This window comes from Malaclemys terrapin, chromosome 8 (assembly GCF_027887155.1).
Source record: "Malaclemys terrapin pileata isolate rMalTer1 chromosome 8, rMalTer1.hap1, whole genome shotgun sequence".
Classification (NCBI taxonomy): domain Eukaryota; kingdom Metazoa; phylum Chordata; order Testudines; family Emydidae; genus Malaclemys; species Malaclemys terrapin.
Window position 1 is genome coordinate 91,419,492 of NC_071512.1, and position 20,864 is coordinate 91,440,355.

Below are 20,864 nucleotides of genomic sequence, written 5' to 3' on the forward strand. Positions count from 1 at the left end.
CCTAGTGAGGCCTGTTTGAAGCCATTTCAGTTAGAAAGAGTTCACTGTGCAGTGAAGTACTTTGTCCTCACAGTTACAGTAGAATCATAGAATCATAGAATCATAGAATATCAGAGTTGGAAGGGACCTCAAGAGGTCATCTAGTCCAACCCCCTGCTCAAAGCAGGACCAATTCCCAACTAAATCATCCCAGCCAGGGCTTTGTCAAGCCGGGCCTTAAAAACCTCCAAGGAAGGAGACTCCACCACCTCCCTAGGTAACACATTCCAGTGTTTCACCACCCTCCTAGTGAAATAGTTTTTCCTGATATCCAACCTGGACCTCCCCCACTGCAACTTGAGACCATTGCTCCTTGTTCTGTCATCTGCCACCACTGAGAACAGCCGAGCTCCATCCTCTTTGGAACCCCCCTTCAGGTAGTTGAAGGCTGCTATCAAATCCCCCCTCATTCTTCTCTTCTGGAGACTAAACAATCCCAGTTCTCTCAGCCTCTCCTCATAAGTCATGTGCTCCAGACCCCTAATCATTTTTGTTGCCCTCCGCTGGACTCTTTCCAATTTTTCCACATCCTTCTTGTAGTGTGGGGACCAAAACTGGACACAGTATTCCAGATGAGGCCTCACCAATGTCGAATAAAGGGGAACGATCACGTTCCTCGATCTGCTGGCAATGCCCCTACTTATACAGCCCAAAATGCCGTTAGCCTTCTTGGCAACAAGAGCACACTGTTGACTCATATCCAGCTTCATATCCACTGTGACCCCTAGGTCCTTTTCAGCAGAACTGCTACCTAGCCATTCGGTCCCTAGTCTGTAGCAGTGCATGGGATTCTTCCGTCCTAAGTGCAGGACTCTGCACTTGTCCTTGTTGAACCTCATCAGGTTTTTTTCTGCCCAATCCTCTAATTTGTCTAGGTCCCTCTGTATCCGATCCCTACCCTCTAGTGTATCTACCACGCCTCCTAGTTTAGTGTCATCTGCAAACTTGCTGAGAGTGCAGTCCACACCATCCTCCAGAGTAGCTCCTACTCACTTTCCAATATCTGCACACGATGTGTCTTCAGTGAGTGACTATCCAAAAAAGCAAAAAGTTTTACAGTTCAAGACATGACAGGTAGTAGGGGGAGGAATCTGGAAGAAAATTCAGGGAGAATATTGTTATTCATTGTAAATTGGTATTTAGCTTGTAATGTCCCTAGTCATGCCATCTAGTGTCCAGTTAAAGAACTAGAACAAGATGTGCCTTATCATCATTGTCTGGAAGAACTGGGTTATGTGTCTAATCTGGCTGATCACTACACTATTGCCAACTCTCATGATTTTATAGCAAGTCTTGCAATATTTGGGGGTGTTCTTAAAACCTTGGCACCTGTAATCAATTCGTTATGAGAGATTCTCAGCTTTTATTTATTTAAAAAAAAAAAGTAAGTTTCTAGACATTATGATTGCAGAGAAAAATGTGACCAGTGTGAACCTTAATGGCTTAAAAGCCAGAAGACACAAAAGGACCCCCAAATTATTTTTTGTAAATCTCATGATTTTTAAGCCAACCGCATAAGATTTTGGGCACCTGACTTGTGATTTTAGAATGCTTCGGCATCGGAAAACTGTTACTCTAAGACTCAGGAACCAGATTCTGAAACCTGAACAGCTTTGTGGGACCAGAATTGTCTTTGGTTTGTGGTAGTGGATGGTGTGGGCAGCCACCCTGTCAGTGTTACTAAGATGGGGTGTAGAGACCCTATACAGCATTTGACAGAGAAAAGGTTAGAAGCCTTTCTTAACAGGTGTCCGCCCACATTACAGGAATTGCGACAGAACCAAGCCATGGGAGAGGCTAAGAGGACTGATCACAGCACTGATGATTTTCACCAATGGGAAGGTTAAAGGTGAATAAGGAAGAAGCGGGTCTCTGAGTGCTGGACACTTGTCCTGAGACTCTGAATAAGTAGAAGACTGGCCAGAGAATGTCTGTGCTTACAGATTCTGACTATGCAAGTCTTGGTTTGCTCTCTGGCTGCAGAAAGCTATTATGTGTGGAGGCCTGGTCAGTGATCATATGTTAGCCTACTCCCAGGGTAGGCTCTAGCGACCTTAGTTACATTTTGATGCTGCTTAGTTATTTCACATACAAAGTTGTTGATAAAAATAAACAGCCGGAAGAGCCCCGGTCTAGGTCATGCTTTCATTTATTCACTTCATATAAAAATCTCTTAAGAATGCATCTGAACACAATATATAATACTATAACATACATTGTGTGAAACTTTTGAAAACAATAAAATAACCACCTGGAACAATGCAGTGTTCAACAGACATACAAACCCATTGATCATGCACAACTGTGCTAGTCTGATCAACTATTTAGTCACAAGTTGGACCAAAAGCTTGAAATATATTTTACAAACTGAGATTGACACCATTAATGATGCCTAACAAGCTTTGTCAGAAGAAGCTTCACAGCACAATTATTACATCAGTTCACATTTTGTCATAGAAATTCACATTGGGTTGTTCATATACTGGAACATGACATTTAATAGTTGGCAGCATTCACAGGGGGTTTCCGTTTCAGTAGTTTAAACAGCTCGTCCTATTGCCCCCACTCCCAGTCATAAGATACAACTCTTCTTAACTCATCATGAAAACGGAACTCCTGTGAGCTAACGCCACCTGAATGCCCTTTATGGGTTCCGTATGTCTCTTACGCTATGTTCAGGTTCTTCTATTTTATGCAATACAAAAGGTTACAAGAAAAAAAGGCAACTCTTATCCAGAGTTTTCTACACAATTAACACCACCATTGACAGGTAATGTTAATTTATATAAATTAATAACTTACAAAACATTACATTATATACAGTCAGTAATAAATACACTGTTATAAACAGTAATGGACGTGTTAGAGCTCAAGGCAGTGCAGGAGAAGGATGACGGAACTAAACCTAGGAAACATGAACTACAGGTGAGAGAAACATAAAGATCCGAGCGTGCAACTTCCACTGAGCAAAGAAACCATCAAAGGGAGAACACACATCACACACTGCCTTATTACACTTAATTGTATATGTACTGCATTGTGCTAGAAAAACAGAACTACCCTTTATCCTGTGCACAACAAAAATGAACCCCACTGAGGAAAAAATACTGTTGTACATAGCAAGCAAACAGAAAAGATGTGCAATGGCATGAAATGACTTTAAAAGCTCATCTGGAGATTTAACGAGACTATTAAAGGTGCAGCAATGCAAAATCGTGGGTACCCCTTCTGTTTAGCCTGTAAAAATGATTAACCACAATAAAGTGACAGATATTGCCCATGAGAGAAGGAAGACTATTTCTTGTAACAGGAAGAATCAAAAAAGTATCCACCAATTTTGAAACACATTGTGTAGAGTTTTATACTAAACTTTGTGTATTTAATAGGCTCTTGAAAAGACATGAAAGTGTTTACAAAAAAGGCACACAGGTCCGCAGACAGGTGGTTAGGTGGACAGGTTTTATATGTAGAGTTACTATTCAGTAGTTTCTATCAGTCTAACTGGTATAAATCCCAAAACCTTAACAGTATAAAATCTCTCAGTTCCGTGTCATTCACTTTCAACCAGCTAAGTAACAATTCAAGCCGGCTCCGGAACAACACAATGTTTTAAGATGACAAGGTTTAAACTACAATGTAAATCATCTGTTAATTTCCTGAGCAATCATTCCATACACGATCTTTAACCTTGACTCCAATCTCAAGTAGCTGAGAAGATCTTTTAGCCAATGTTAGACACAGGCCTAAGACCTAGATCGCAGGCTAGTCCTACAAGACAGCTTGCATGCTCATTAAGTGTTTAAAGTTCACCTACATACAGTACATTATGTATCAACAGGTGACATATCTTCTGTCACAATTTCTATATTAGCTTCTTCTTGTGATTCCCTGTTGCCCGGGTCAATCACACAGAGTGTCTTTGTATTGCTAAAATAGCTGATACTCTCACTCTCCTTTTCAGGTCCATCTGAATCCTCCTCTTCAAGAGTCAGTTCAAACTGGAACTTCTCCATTAAACCCTGACAGTCTCTATTCCGTTCATCAAGGGGAGGGGAGGGGCTTTGAGGTATCATACTCTGGTACCAGTTCCTATTGTCTTCTAAAGTATCCAGGATGTCTTGTGCGTCAGGCTGCACTAGGTCCGCCCAGGTCTCCCAAAGTGGATGGACGATGTAATCAATGAATCCAACCTGAGAAACAAAATATTACACAAACATTACAAATGACTGATGCATTTTTTCAGAAAATATTCAGCACCACTAAGGACCTCATTCTGAGAAGCAGCCTTTGGTTTTGCCTGCAAATAAATGCATCAGACGGGGCCCCCAAACCCAGTGTCTAAATGGCACCATTTGCACATTAGGTATCATTAATGGTGTCAATCTCAGTTTGTAAAATATATTTCTCTGCAAAATTGTACCGACAAAAATGAAAGTTGGCTTGAGGCCTTTTTTAACATCAGGCCCTGAGTGGAGGTTTAATTAAAAACAATGGTCACATGGATATTCAGAGATAAGGCTACCATTATGCCATCCCATAGTGAACACGTGATTATAAGTAGGCTTGCTGTTATCTTTCTTTGGCTGACTCCAAAAAACCAACCTGTTGTGGTGCAATACTAAGGCAAAACTCAGGCTTAGTTAATCTTCGGGAGGTAGAAGGCTTCGCTGTGGCTGCTATTTAAATGTCACCTCCCAACTGTTACTGTACAGAGGCACCTGAAGTAACAATATTGATTCTTCTTTTTTATGGCAATCGCAGTGCAATTCCCCTTGAGCATTCATTTGGCTGGCAGCTGTGAAAAAGCCAACGTTCTTAGATTGACTATCAGTCCAAATTCTGAATGTTACTGCTTTTACAGACTTCAATTTGACCTTTAATGATATCTTATTATCGCATGTAGCTTGTGTGAGATGACTTGTTTTCTCTGCTTTGCACCTTTAAATAGAGAGATGTCTCTCCTTTCTGTTGCAGAGGTAGCTGCTGTTTTTCTGTCTGCATGCAGCCTACTACAACTTTCTTTTTTCTTTCTTAAGAGTGTACAAAACCAAATGAAGGACCCACGACAAAAACAATCCCTTGTCTACAGTGGTGGTATAATATGTATGCAGGCCTCCTATGGTATAGATGGATGTGTCATTGATGGAAATAATCACGGTCCAGGTTGGGTCTGTGAGTCCTTCAGACTATTGGCAAGCAAGCTCTGAACTGGCTCACTTTTTCATTGTCTGACAAACAGGACGTACAGGATGGAGAAAACTGAATGGCCATAAAGGGGATTGAAATTCTTCCATCTTGGCAGAATGTGTCACTTGACTCCGCGCACTGCTGGACAACATTTCTATGCAGCAGGAAAACGGCTCTCTAAGGGGCCAGACTCAACACGCGGATGTTTGCTTTGGAAATCACATATGCCTCCTTCAGACACAACAGGATGTCAATAGAACCATTATAATTCAATTGTAACATACTGTTGCGGCAGCTTAAACAAAAAGGTGATGAAAACTTCCTGCAGCACATGTTTGGAGGCACTTTTAAAGTGAAAAAACTCCAGTGTTTTCGTTATTGGATAGCGGGGTTCATTGACATTATAAAAGCTCCCACTATTCATAAAGGACTAATGGTCACAAATGTTGCAACTTTTAAATGAAACAGTTAATTGTTCATCTAAACAAGCATCTCAAACAACCAAGCAAATGATTTGCCTGTTTCTGAAAAGAATATTTACAAGATTTAAAAGGACGTTATTTAGTACATTTGAGAATTTTAAATATGTTTGTATTTGTCATTCTTTCTATTTTAGGCCCTTTTAACTTCAAAATGTAAATGCCTCTCTCTGTTGATGCATTTTTTTTCTTGTTCAAATGGTTGCCATTCTGTTCAATTCCTGATCTCCCTGCACAACCACAATCCATGTTTTAAAATCTCTCTGAAGTGAGAAGACGGAGCAGAACAACGCTTCAACACTGCCTCACGGGGCACATGGACATTTCCCTGCCAAACTGGGGTCGTAGATGGTTGTTGGGCTAACAAATGAGCACAGATTTTTTTCAATGGTGACGTGAATAATTTTGAAACTACGTGGTTTAGCACAGGAGGACATTTAGAAATAATAATGATCAACTTTGTTAATTATTTGGTCCCACAAATCCTCAACAATGTCTTGTTCAAGCCAATTAAATAAGCAACTGAGGCATCACTATCTAAAGAGCAGAATGTGCTTTAGTCAACATAAGTCGTTGGGCTCAACATTGGGATGACTGGGTTAAATTCTACGGCTTGTGTTATACAGAACATACTACATGATCTAATGGTTCCTTTTAGCCTTAAACTCTATGAATGAGAACAAGGGATGTGCCAATGAGTTCTCACAAAGTAAGAAATATTCCAGTCTTCAAAGGAGCCAACTCCTTTTTAAATATTTGTATTGATTTAGATAAATACTGCCCTGCCTTCCCAATCCCCTCCTCCCAGGACTTCCAACAGGCCTTTAAGATTATATCCTGAAAAACTGTGGGTTTCCACAGGTCTGACAGTCCACACTGGGTTGGCTGCTGTCTACAGTTCTTTCCCAAAGCATTCTGGAGTGGATCCTGACTCAGGAAGTCCCTAGTCTGTGCAAAATGTAAAGAGACTAGCCACTAAACAGAGACTGCCAAAACTTTGCTGACTTGGCAGGATATTGACCAATTTTGGAGGGACTCATTGAGGACCAAGGAGAAGGATGTTGTGAAGGATGAGAGAAAAATAGTAGATGGGGGAATCTGAATTGCACCTTCCCAGTCAGGGGGATCAGATAGATTCCCGATTGCTTCTGGAAGTAGGAACACAAAAAGAGAAGGCTAAAGCTGCATTTGAATGTAAGGCAAAGTGAAGTAGGAAAGAGAACACCTAGAATGGTCACGTAAATCTATAAAAGCTTCAAAGACATTGAGGTATTTGGGGTTTATCAGAATCAAACTTCTGAACCTTTGGATAGTTACCTATTCCACTGAAAAAAACCTGTCATTATAATTGAAAAGGCAGATGACCCTTGAGCATATTAAATGCAGCAAGAGGATGCCACGCCCTTAATAAAAATATCCAAATCAATGAAAAAACATTTGGACCAAACTCATCCCTGGTGTAACTCCACTGATGAAACCAAAGTCACACCAGGAATGAACTTGGCCCATTCAATTTAAAACTACAGACTGAAACAAATAAAATATACCCCAATGTAAAGTACCTGTGATTTCTCCACGGAGGCTGTGTGTTTGTCACACATTGGACTAATTTCCATTCCTCTCTCTCGTTCTTTGTCTCCCTGCTGGAAAAATTCCTCCATGATTCTGTCTGTCCACTGCCGATATAATTCCAGGGATTTTGTGGGATTACTCAAATCTGCACAATGTACCATATTTCGGAGAACCTGAAATTACAATAATAAGAAAACTCATAAAATCAAGTGGAATAAAAGAAGATTTCAGACCATACCTGTTTGTTTAATCAAAAACACTTTAATCACAAAAGTCTTTGATTATGCAACATCCTATGAAAAAGTAACTTCTCAAAAATTTCTTCCAAATTACACGAGAGATTAGTTGTCAGGGTCTTTTGTGGAAGCACAAAGGGCACTGTGTGCCAAATCAGCTAACTCTATGGCTATACAGGGTGCAGTTGCAGTACGCCATCACGTAGGTCTGTTCTTGAATGCAGGTGCTTCCCACCATTCATAATTTCTTCTCTAAATTGAGCCTTTTATAGCTAAATAGCCCTGCTCTATTAACTGAATAACATCCCTTATACACAAACAAAATGGATTTGATTAATTGTGGACAAAGGGATTTACAGAGAAATGGAGTGTTCTATATTTTACCGCAACTTCTGTCTCCAGATTAACAGCTTTTTAAAAAATGAATTGTGATCTTTATGTTAAACCAGTGATAAGGTGGGAGGTTTTTTGGTGAGCTTGTTATTAAATGTCTGCCACCAAAGTCAAGGGAGGAATGGGGTGCTTTCCCTTTCTCTGAGAGAGTAAGCCCCTTTTCTCAATACTCTGAGACTCAGTACTGTGGGTTTTTCTATGCATTGGGATATTCTGGGGCAGATCTCTCAGATACATAATAGAACAACTTCAACAAGAGAGAGAATGAGAGAACATTGCAGTGCCTAAATCCATCCTAGGGCTTTCCTGTACCTCTTTGCTTCTCTCCATGGTATTGAACAGTAGCAATATGGGTCCTACAAGCTTTGAATGATTCCTAAAAAAGTTAGCACTGAACTTTGCAACAAATGCCAAGACTATTACCCAGAGTAAAACTATGCAGCATGGTTTCTTCAACGAGGAATAAACTTTGCAAAATGACAAAAATCTAAGGAAAATTGCAATCACATACCTGTATACGATCTGTATAGTTATCCAAAAGGAGAACTCCTGAACTTGTCACTTTCTTAGTTTCCACCATAGTCTTTAGATCTGCCAAAAGGCTCATATGTTTGGACATATCTGTTGCCAACACCTTTATAAAAGAAGAAAACCTTGTGAAGTAAATGCAGCAGTGCAAAAAGGCGATTTTTCTTTTTAAGAACAGCAGTAGGGATAGCCAGAGTACAATAAGGGTAGAATTCTTACCATGTCTATCACCATTTTCCTGAGAGTCTGACGCTGTTTCTTCGAAAGGTTCTGGAAGATATCACAGTGTTCTTCTTGCAGCAGTTTGAAACCCACAGCAAGATGGTGGTTTTCCAAGACAGATTCATCATTGTACATCAGAGCTAGTTCAGAATCTAGCAAAGAAGGGTGAAAGAAATCAGTAAGCATAATGCAGGATTTCAAACCTTCTGTTGTGCATTGAAGTCTTTAGAATCATTTAAATAAATTATTAAAAACTACGCATGCTGTGTTCTACTGGTTTTCTTTTTGTTTCATCAGAGCCAAATAGCGTGTGGTATTATAATATTAACACTCGTATACAAGTACTGTAATATACTCATTATTATTCAGTTTAATTGGTAACTAGCTTGAGCTGAGAGAAAAAAATGATCTTTTTGTCACTAACAATAGAAAGCATAAAACATGCAAAGAAACTTTCCAAAATGGAGCCATACAGTTGTCTTGGAACTAATACATGTATTTAGCATGTTCCAAAGTAGACTGTGAACTACAAACACTAATCTTTGGCTCTATCATCATCCATAACAACAATAAAAATATAAAATAAAATATTATGGATTATTTAGTTGTCTCATATTAGTTATAAAAGAACTGCCCAAGTTCACACTAATGACTGGAAGACTCACTGTGAATTAGTACTAGGAAAATAAACATGATTTATGTCACAAAGAGACCACATCACAAAGTTCACTTGTTTTTTTTATTTTGACAACAGTTTAATTATTGCCCAGTTTCATGGTGCGGTAGCAGTCTACTGCAGAATATTGCACGACAGTAACACAGTCTTAAGGAAGTAATTTGAGACCTTACTCTGCTATTAAATCTTTGTTGACCAAGGGAAAGAGTGAATTAGATTTGCAGATTAGTGTGGTACTACTGTATTTAAAACCAGACTTACTTGTATTAATAAGAAATTGGTTGGAGACACCAGGGTGATCCACATCATGAATTGCAGCTGCAAAAATAGCTGCAAGGATTTCCAAATCTGTGAAGACAGCCTAGGAAAAAATGAACAATATAAGGATCTGACCACAGCCTTTAAACTATAAGCTCTGAATGGTTTGCATGGAAAATTGTTAAAACTAATTGTCCTTGTTTTTAAGATTTAGCCTCCCATAAGCAAAATGTTTCTAGTCAGAAGAAAGCCCTTCAAACAGTACATGCACTTGTTACTGAAAATTATTTAAGGTATCTTTGCCCTAAGTAAACTAAGCCCTCAGAAAAAGCAGTACAGTATACTACTTTTGCAATATGAATGGATGCTGAAGCAGAATGCAACAGTTTAAGTGTTCTGCTATGTATTTTAATGATCTTAAAGTGAAATCTTGAGTCTGTGAACAAAACTCCAATAGTAGATTTTGAGGAGTTGAGAGTGGACAGAATTTCATCTACAAACCAGAAGTAAGGACAAGACATGGAATTGACGCTCTGAACCTTGTATGGCGCTGGAATGCACAACCACTAGCCCACTGGTTAGCTCAAGATTACACACTTCAGTCATTCATGCCCTCTGTTGCCTTCCAGCAGTTAGGTTTCCGGGCCACCAATACTGCATATAGCTTCAATTAATTCACAGAGGATCTATATATTGAAAGATCCATTCAGATATCCTGTTTATTGCTTTAGAATCAGGGCCGACAAGAAGGGGGGGAAGCCGGTACAAATTACCAGGGCCCGGGACCCAGCTTCGCCCCCATCTCGTTGGCCCTGTTTAGCCGGTCCACCCTTGCTGGGGGACCCGAAAAAATTCCGGGCCTGACTTCCCCGCCCTCTCATCGGTCCTGTTTAGACGGTCCACCCTTGCTGGGGGTCCCGAAAATTTTTTTTCACCTGGGCCCGAACCCGCTCTCGGCGGCCCTGTTTAGAATTATCCAGTCAAATTACTTCAATGCCCCAATAGAGATCACTTTGTTAAAAACAGAACAACTTACATCTAATGCAGGCGTAGAAAGAAGAACGTGTGTCGACTGGGCCACATCAGCAGCATGTAGGCTGTTATGGTAGGCTACGTCGGAATGGTAGTGGTCTTCCAAAGTCATCATGTAAGTTACAAAGGTGTCAGATGAGATTTTGAATGTTTTTAGTAGATCTCTCTCCTGTTTAATAAGTGTGAAAAGAATACACATTAAACATGCAACCAAAGGTGTCCTCATACACATATTTTAGGAGTTAACAAACCAGAAAACAATCAGAAAACATACAACTGTTGTAAAAGAATAGCAAATGCGTGAGGAATCTCTAACCTGAAATATGGCATACATAATACAGGTGAGGGGTCTGCTGTGTGAATATCTTGCAACATTAAATATGTTAAGACCCCATTTATTTAGATCCTCCAACTCCTATAGAAAAACAAAAACAACAAAAGAAAATAGTTACAATACTTTAAAAATGCATGTGGGAGCATGTACCACACACTATCATATCTCTCAGTTTAATCAACTCCTCAGTATTTTCTGAAAGTTTAATAAGATGATAATTAATATGAAGTGGTAATTATCAAAGCACACGAAATGTAAATTAACACTGAAGATTCTATGTCAAACCACTATTAAGTGGAGAACACATTGCATTGAGTCATAAGGGAATTATTTTCGGTGCTGTCTCATGTAGCTGCAGGAAACTCTGGCAAGAAGACAATGGCAAAGTATCCAATGGAAGACATGGCTGAGCTGTGTTCACCAATGCCTAAGACTTTACAGTTCAGAACTACTTAGTCACACCCTCCTCCTTCTGATCTTTTAAACTATTCTGATTAAATTTCAAAGGCCTGTACATACCTAAAAATATGCTCTAGGGGCCTGATTCAACTCCCATTGAAAACGTTAATTAAGACTTACAATACTCTTGTCAGGTAGGTAATATTTATTCCCATTTTACAAAAGAGGCTGTCAGATTAGGATAAGTGACTTGGTCTACTAGTTCAAACAGACGAGAACAGAACCCATGAGACCTGGCTCCCATTTTAATGCTAAAGCTAGTAGACAGCACCATCTTTTCTCTCTTTCCAGCTTCAATGAAGATTTAGAAAGATATAACTTCAAGGATGTTTTTGTACAAGAATCATGCACACCTTGGCCAGATGGTCTTCCTTTTCTGTTTTCACACCAAACCGTGAAATGCTGGTATTGTTTAAGCTTGAACTGTGCATTAATTTTTTCACTCCACTGATCTGTGTCATGAGCTGCTGTTTTTTCTTCTTCTCTCTGTCTTTCTGTGTGGGAGAGGGAATCTCCACATCATTTTGTTTGTCTGCGAAAGAAAAACAGTGAAATGATTCAACTACACGGAACCAGGACACAGCAAACTCTCACTTTAAAATCAACCATTTGGAGACGCTCCATTAAGTTTTAATTTTATACACATGATAATTTTAGAACCTTGCAACCTACTTTAAACAATCACTCCTGAATATTTAAAGTATTTTAATAAACCATTAAAAATCACATTGAATTTAAAATACTACATTCAAGCAAACAATGATTATTGTAAATTAAGACGTTATTACTCATTACCAGTGTCTTTAACATAGTAATCATTAATCATGAAAGGCTCATACCCTCAGGTCTAAATCCACTAGTAACAAAAATGCTGGTCTAAGATCTTATGCTGGTGTAAAAGATGTTAGTGATCTTAGGAAGAGGAGGTCAAATTCACTGTTGGTGTAACTATACTAATATCAGGGTAGTTACATCAGAAGAGAATTTGGCCCCTGATGAGTATAGCCGGCTGTCAGAAACAGCTGACTCTCTCCTCTTGTGAGTGGAGCTGCCACTGAATGTGAAAGAAGGATGTGTCCAGGGTAGTCGAAATCTAGGCTGATTTAGTGGTTCCACCTAACACAGATTCACCCCGGAGGCCTGGTGTATTTTAAAGATGGCCCCTCCTGGTCTAAACCTGTTGCAGGACAGCAACATAACCATTGTCTGCCCTCCACTGTAATGGATCTTCCCTTTGGGCTTTGCAGGGGCATGATACACCATGCAGTTATCCTTTATGCCTGCTAACACCAACTTTGCTTAATTTGTGCAATAGTCTATTAGTGTTTGTATAATATAATGTCCACCCTTTAGATTAATTCCAATCATTAAAAGTGAACAAAGTGTCCTACAGTACACTGAACTAATTTATGTCCTTAGATTTGTGTAGAGCTACACCTCTACTCCGATATAACGCGACCCGATATTAACATGAATTCGGATATAACACTCCGGTGGATCAAAGCAAGTTCGATATAATGCGGTTTCACCTATAACGCAGTAAGTAAGGACAGCGTTATATCAGGGTAGAGGTGTATTATTGACTTCAACGGGAGTTAAGCACACGTAACTGGGGAGAGAATTTGGCCTGCTGTGATTTGTTTTAATAAATAAATCTATTTACATAATTAGTTATCGCCTTTCATTTAATGGAACACAGATAATTTATTTATTGGATTAAAATGAAGAAAGAATGGCACACGACTTTTGTAGGGCGCAGTTTTCGTGCACTTGTGAAATAATCCCCTTGCACTTTTGCAGATCTGATCATCTCTAAAGGAACTAGGGCATTAGCTGTGTTTTCCTTTGCTTAATTAAAGATCTGTGTAATAAGAACTACTATTGTGTCTGCAACATTGCAATTAAGAAGAAAGACATTATTCACAATGACTGTCGATTTGGCATCAATGGGTGTTTCCCTTGCGAGTAGGCACTGGACCAATAGAAGTATTTCCTATATACAATCTCCTTAGCAACGTTGAGTGCTAAAGCAGGACAAAATGAAGCTCCTAAACAAAAACCTTGTTACTTGATAAAATAACTAAACTCATTAATTATGTGAATTTTTTGAGAAAAATCCTTCTAACAGGTCGAGCTTGCTGATAGAGAATAGTGATGGAGATCAAGAAACAATAAAAATTAAAACCTGTACTTAACAGTAAAAGGTTTTAAGGTCAGTGATCTAGCTACAGTATACTCATGTTGCTAAGTGGCCACCACAAAATATTACTTCTTATGAAAATACTCTACTTGAGTTTAAGAATGTATATTTTTTACCTTGATTTAGAGTACTGGAGTACCTGCCATTTAACAGGCAGGTATTGTAAGTAGTTCATTGATTTTAAAATATAAAAAAGGTGCAGACAGATATTCTGTACCTTCAACACCACATATTACGGTTTCTAAAGACTGTTATAATTCCCACTCCCACTGAGTTTTTATTGTTTTCTATCAGTCCTACTTGTGGTCCCCTTTAAACCATCCAGAACATGTGATCACCTGAGAAAGTGACTGTCATCTCCTCTATGATTCTATGGTCAGCCATCAAAGGTTTAGCAATTTGTTCCACAAAGTGTCTGTTCCATGTGTTTTTAAAGGCAGTCTATGAGTATATATTGCTAGTAAAATTAGCTACTACTCAAAACCTGTAAAATATGCTGCAGAAGTCCAAGTATCTGAGATGAGAATCACTTCTCTAGAAAGCAAATACAAAATCAGGGTCTGGTCCTGCAGCTCTCTCACGTGAGTATTCCAACGGTGCAGGATTGGGCCCTTAATGTTTATTGTATGAAAGCCTGTCATTAGCTGTTATCGCTAATCCTATAATTACCACTCACAAAAAAGAACCACTCTCATTTGGGATTGGATTCATACTGAAGTTGAAAATAAATTACTTTAAAAAATCACATTCTATAGTGTAGGTCTATATTTAGAACTTCTGCAGCATACAAAACGGCACAGAAACAGATGGTGCCGTTCCATGAGGCTATAATTCTCTGATGAGATGAGAAAGAAAGGGAGCAGCTATACAGTTTGTCACTGCAGAGGATGGCATATAGTAAAAAAACATTTTTTGGTTGTTGTAAATCCATCTAGATAGGGCCAAGATAGGGGTAAGAATACTCTCCCCCCCTCCACCCCCCAGTTTGGTCATTGATATGGATCCAAAACCTGCTGCCCTTACCCTGGCAGAATGCCCATTGACTAAATAAGGGCTTCAGGATTGGACCATCAGTGGCAAATTTGACCCAAAGAAAGACACAGTGAGTGGGGCATCTCTACACTCCCCGGAGGACTTACTCTACAGCACTTAGTGAAGTTGCACCTGTTTGAGCCCATAGTGAATTTGGCCCTCTGACTAATCAAGGCTATGATATATCATGCACCTTATTCATACCATGAGCTGTTCATAGCTGTATGTATGTGTTCCTTTGCGCATTCTGAGCATTACAAAACCATTCCCCTGTTTAATTTAGGGAAGTGAAGAAGCAGTGTTTTCTTGTTTTGGGAGAGACAAACAAGCAACCCCCATCCTAGAAGTACTGTTCATCTAGAAATCTAAGGGCACACCTAGGTCCCTTTTTTTGGGCAGACATTAACAAGCAATCCCCATCCTAGAAGTACGGTTCATCTAGAAATCTAAGGACAACACCTAATTTATTAATTTAAAAATTAAAAAGCTTTGTTTATTATTTTTAAAATGAACAATCAAGTTCTAATTCGTCCCAATACGGAGGGCATGCACACATGGCCCTCTGCATCACATATGCCACTGACGCAGGGCTTAAGTGGTTTGGTGGCCCCTACATTCCCTTGTGGACCGGAGTGAATATCACCATTATAGAATAAGTAGCAAGACATCTTCTGGAATTGTGTTCCATGGGAATATCTGTGTTCTCTCCTAGTGACAAACAGTATGCAGTAAGATCCTCACTTGCAAAAAATCCATCAGGAAGATCTGTAAATACCACTGATGAAAATGAGCCCACTATAATGCAGCACGTTGCATGCTCTCCAGCTTCAGAAGTAGATTGTTGGATTTCAGGTAGCTAGTCCTGCTTTACTTTTGGCACTATTTAATATTCTGGGTGTCCTGATGAGGCTTCTTGATAAAACAGAGCCAACAGATTTCCATAAGGTAGCTACAAACAATTATACTGATTATTAATAATGATGTGCTATGTCCAAAATAATGCCGTATCTTGATCCAAGTGTAAGCATTTAACTGACATAGGGAATTGTTTTACAATATCTGGCCAGGAATATTTGTATGTGTCAGATCGTTTCTTCTCTTTGGGTGAAATTCATCCCAATACAGAGGTTCCATATAAGGTCTAATGCACCACTTAGTGTTAAGGGCTTAAGTGGGACTTAAGTGTTGCATCGGTATTTTGCTGAACTTCTGCTCTTTAAGAATATTTACAAATTCTAAAACTGAATGTGAAGCATTTACAGCAAATTACTTGTTGTGTAACAAATATAATGCAATCACATAGGGCCCAACCCTTTAAACACCTTATTCATGTCCATAACCCCAACAGTTCCAACAGAACTACAAATATGAGTAAGGTTATTTTTGGGTGTAAACGTTTTCAGGATCAGTCCCAGAATTAGCAGTGGTAAATTCATAAATACATACAAAGTGGCATAGAAAATGACTAAGACAAGGCTGTTTACTGTCTGAGAGGGCAATCATGTAATTATATGACAAAAGACGTGCAAAGAAGGGAAGTATTCAGCAGTATGTGTGTGACCTTGTCCTTTACATAAGGTCAAAAGAAAATTATGCATAATGCTGCTAACAGTCGGTTCATGAAATCTTTTTGAAAACAGAAACATTTTGTTAGATTTAGAGGAAATTATTTATTTTGAGGAAATACTTATCCAAAAATTGTTCTATTGTCCCCCATTATATATTTGAAATCCAGGCCACTTACCCAAAAAGAAAACATTTCAGCAATGTTTTGTACAGGGTAACTATTTTAAAGAATGGACACAAGTACAGGCTAGTGGCTAATTTATTTTCCATAAAATCCTATTCCTGTGGGATATGAAAGGTTGGTGTGAAATGTCTTACCCAGGAAAGTGTTTGAAATGTATTCAGACACTTGGTTCCCGGATCGGCTCATCTCTGAGAGGTGTGTCAGCTCCCGGTTTAGCATTCTCTTGAACTGTTGAAATAAAATAAATAAATAAATAAATAAAAAGCTCACATCATTCTGAATGCTGTTCTACATTAATTTAACTATAACTTTATTACATGCAAATCCATAAACGAGATATTGAAAAATAAACTGTGTAGATGTTTAGAACACAGTCAGCATCGTATGGTTGAATTTAGATAATATTCAGCACTGTCGGAATTGGCAGTTTCCTACTGTCATATTAAACTGACAATAATGAATTTCTAACAGAATGTGCACATCAGGTTTTGCTGATGAAGGAGAAGACTATGTTTTATGCAATTTCTCTCAAAAATTGAAGTTCTCTACTGATTTTCAATTCCACATTTTAAATATATATTTGCTCTGTTTTGCTATATATTTGCAAAATAAAGGCAATTACCTACATTAGGAATGCATGACAGAGGAAAAATATATTGTAAATCTAAAGAAGAAAACATATATGCTTGGATATAGTACATTACAATGCAGGATTACAGACATGTTTTCATCCTAATATGCCCAAAATGATATTCCTAATTTTCAAGTTAAACTATCTTTATAGCAATATCAAAATTATCAAAAGGAAAAAAAAACGTATTACATGTATGTATGTTGCATTTACAGTATGTACAGGGATGTTATCTCTTACTATACAGTATATATAAATAACTTAAATAGCATATGCTTTATGTATTTTATATCCTAGATTTGTAATATATAACACAGTCACTTATAAATTGTCTTCTTAACCCACCTTGATGTAACCCCAAGATACAGATAACAAATAGTTTGCTTCAGGCATTTTGGAAAACTCCACAACAGAATCAACAAATCCCTTATGAAGAATTCACAGGTCAGGTAGAGGAATTCCACAAGAACAAGAATGTCCCAAGTTTTCCAGTCAATAAAAAGCTTAATATTCATAAAAGCCAAAAGATTTGAAAAAAACTGGGTTTTGCTAATCCAAGCCAAAGCCAAGCTTTGCATTCAATCTTTGCAGAAGAGCTGTATGTGGGTTTATTTGCTGGCAGAACAGAATAATGAAATCAGGGATTGCACGAAGAAGCAAGAACTAATCCAAATGCATTCAGCTAGATGGCTTGAAGCACTTATGAATTATGAATAGTCCTGACTGCTTAGCCGGCTGAAGGGGGTTCCCACTCCAGATTAGTCTGGCTCAGCTGCGCTATGCGGGGAAGAAATGATGGTTGTTTTTTGAGGGGTTTGCCAGCTATAGCAATACAGCCATGTTTTTCAAAAGGAAGATTAAAATGGAGGAAGCCCTGTGCATATTTAAATAAGTCAGAAGTAGGCAGCAGCTTCCTCATCTCAATCTCTGCATATGTTTTAAAACCCTCATCATTTCAGAGACAGATGATTTTCAGTGCAAATGTTCACACAGAGATTTTTTAAAACAGGATTGCTAACTCCTTCCCTAGTAACCCTAATTTTGATTTACATTTCAGATCTCTAGCAAGATAAAGGGAACAGGGAATGTTTTCAGATGATAAATTATCATATCTATACATTTTACCTCTGTTACAACCATAGATCTTAACCCTATAATATGTGTCTACAAAGCACAATTTAAAATTTCAATCAATTGCTTTGAATTGCTACATGAATGCATTCACAATACCATTTTATAGATTTCATCAGAATTTTCATTGACATTTAAGGTTGCAATGCAATTAATTTATTAGAAAACAATCTGTTCCGTCAGTGAGAAATCATAGGAAAACCACTATTTACTGTGTATGTGATGTAGATCAGAGTAAGAAATCACGAGTGACTATAAATATTCATACTGCTTTAGGATTTTATTGCTGTCTATTGTCTGTATGACGTCACACATCATCCAGACAGGATTCCTAAAATACAAGTGAAATTTTAGGTTTGAAATGATTTCTGTTCTCTGACTGCTTTGAATAAGTGTTATCAGTGCTGACTGGGATGATGTCATATGACTTTCTCTGTGTGTGTTAGGGGACATACATAGAGGGGAAGCCTACTGCTGTAATGTAACCCTCTGCCCCCACCAATATACAAGCGCTCAAGTACAGCGAGGAAAAAGAATATCACAGTAACATGGCAACAGTACCACATGATAATCTCCTTCCTTTACTGTGAGGCTTCCCTTCCGACTGTAATCAAGCATCAATTATAGCCTTGCTGCAAGAATTCTAGCACTGTTTGAGAATTCTAACACTGCTTTAAGGAAAACGAAAGCTAGTTTCTAAAAGCTTTTAAAACACTGGCTTTAAAAAGAGAACCATGAGCAATTATACTATTTTGTGTGACATTTACAAGCCCAAAGAATCACAATAACTGATTTTCCAGGTAACTGTTTTCAAACATCCACCTCTTTACTGCTAGACTGTGTTTTTGGTGAACAACACATGAAATAAGAATTTCCAACTGCTTGCAATGGCTATATTTAAGTCCCTGATGGAGTTAGTGAAATATAAAGTATTGTTCATTCATCACACGGAAATATACTTAAATAAACTTAATTACTTTGTCATAATATGCCTATTTTCAGGGTACTGCTCAGCAGAACTATCAAGTAGCATATACAGGGAGGTCTTGCAATAGGTTTTGGTCCCCTGCTGGCCTATCCCACTGAAACTTGGTAATAAAAAAACAAAACATTTTTGTATGAAGTGTTATTCTAGCCATGTCAGTCCCAAGATATTAGAGAGGCAAGGTGGGTGAGGTAATATCTTTTACTGGACCAACTTCTGTTGGTGAAAGAGACAACCTTGTGAGCTTACACACAGCTCTGACCTGAAGAAGAGCTCTGAGTAAAGCTTCTCTCTCTCACCAACAGAAGTTGGTCCAGTAAAAAACATTTTTTGAGCAGTTATGCAAAGGCCTCTTGTGGAAAGTCCACAGAGTGGAGACTCCATTTTAATCAGGGCAGTCTACCCAATGCTGCCAAACCAGGAGCCACAAGAGGCCTCTAGGTCACCGAAGCCCCACCCAGGCTGAAATGCCATGAGGTATGGAAGGGAGAATGAACAGCTTCGGGCTGCTGACAGAGCTCACTAGGGGTAGTTGTGGAATCAGGATGTCTCCCATGTTTATCGCAACTCTGCTTGGCACACATCACAGGTTCCCCTCTTTCTCTTTTAATACAGGAAACTTCCACCTATTATTCCACTAACTCCCTGTACTTCCTGCACACACACATACAAAGTCTGCACACCAAAGCTTGGGCTTTGCACCCACCCATAGGTCAGAACCTGCTCACAAAGCGTCTCTTCATCCCTTGCACACAATCATTTGGAACAGGGGTTATTTAACACTTGAGCAAATGAAAGTGTGAAATCTATTTTTAATATGTTTCAGTTACTCAAGTCCAAAAGCTGAGTAACTGGTGCCACCTCCCTTTTACCAAGTAATGCCAGCATGGCAGAAGTTTAGGCATTATTTGATTGGACTCCTTACCCTCACCATCTGTGATGCTTTATCTCTAGACAATCTGTCCACTTGTACCAATGTGTTCTCCAGACAGTAATGGGTTAGTTCATAAAATGTTCAACCACTTTAACTACTGAAGGTCAGATGAGTCCTCTATATTTGGTTTAGACAGACAACCATTCGTGCAAATGTCCAAATCCTATTCCCTGTGGCGAATGAACAGCACCAAGGAACCCACTAATCAGAGTATAGCAAGAATCATCCACAATTGTGTGGGCTAGAAGTGAAAGTAAAAGCACTGAAGATAGATCAGCTAACTGGCTACCACCCACAGCCAGCTTATGGAGAGAAGAAACAGATCAACACCCGCAGAGCACAGTGTCTGAAAATGCCTGTTAGCAAGAAACATGTATTTTTCACTTTAAAAGTGACTGGAGGCAGGGATATTGTCACATGGCTTTAGGCAACTTTATGTGGTGTGTCAGTGTCACCGGTCTTTGGCACATGATCGGTTCACTCAGGAATATGTCATAAGATCCCGGCAAGGGGGAGGTGTGAATGATGCTTGATGTGAAGGTCAGGAATCCCAGAGCTGTGGGCATGTTGGGGAATTACTTTCAATTACTAAATCTCCTTTAAGATTCATGTCAGCTGAGAGAGGTTAAAAGTCTCTTGATCCAAAATCAAGGAACTACCAAGCCAAAACTTGGGTTTTTTTATAATTATAAACAAAAAAGTAAGGAATTAATGCACACTCACCTATCTGTGTAATCACAATGAAAAGTAAAGCTCTCATAAAAGAGGAGATGAGTTCTAGCTCAG

The 20,864-nt window shown here is 38.8% G+C and overlaps 1 protein-coding gene across 6 annotated transcripts in view; it reads right to left on the bottom strand.

Annotated features, from left to right (window-relative positions):
* Positions 1-2,170: 2,170 nt before the first annotated feature.
* PDE4B (phosphodiesterase 4B) overlaps positions 2,171-20,864 on the bottom strand; it is a 403,030-nt gene continuing 384,336 nt past the window's right edge. For 5 of the 6 annotated variants that reach the window (XM_054038005.1, XM_054038006.1, XM_054038007.1 and 2 more), the window contains 9 exons: positions 16,532-16,625; positions 11,769-11,947; positions 10,939-11,037; positions 10,627-10,791; positions 9,594-9,693; positions 8,654-8,808; positions 8,418-8,540; positions 7,268-7,450; positions 2,171-4,229 (listed from right to left, as the gene is read on the bottom strand). In XM_054038005.1, coding sequence (XP_053893980.1) covers positions 3,864-4,229; positions 7,268-7,450; positions 8,418-8,540; positions 8,654-8,808; positions 9,594-9,693; positions 10,627-10,791; positions 10,939-11,037; positions 11,769-11,947; positions 16,532-16,625 — 1,464 coding nt within the window. In that variant the 3' untranslated portion in view covers positions 2,171-3,863. Of the gene's footprint in view, positions 4,230-7,267; positions 7,451-8,417; positions 8,541-8,653; positions 8,809-9,593; positions 9,694-10,626; positions 10,792-10,938; positions 11,038-11,768; positions 11,948-16,531; positions 16,626-17,373; positions 17,726-20,864 lie in introns of those variants that run through there. The other variant, XM_054038011.1, reaches the window with a different exon arrangement.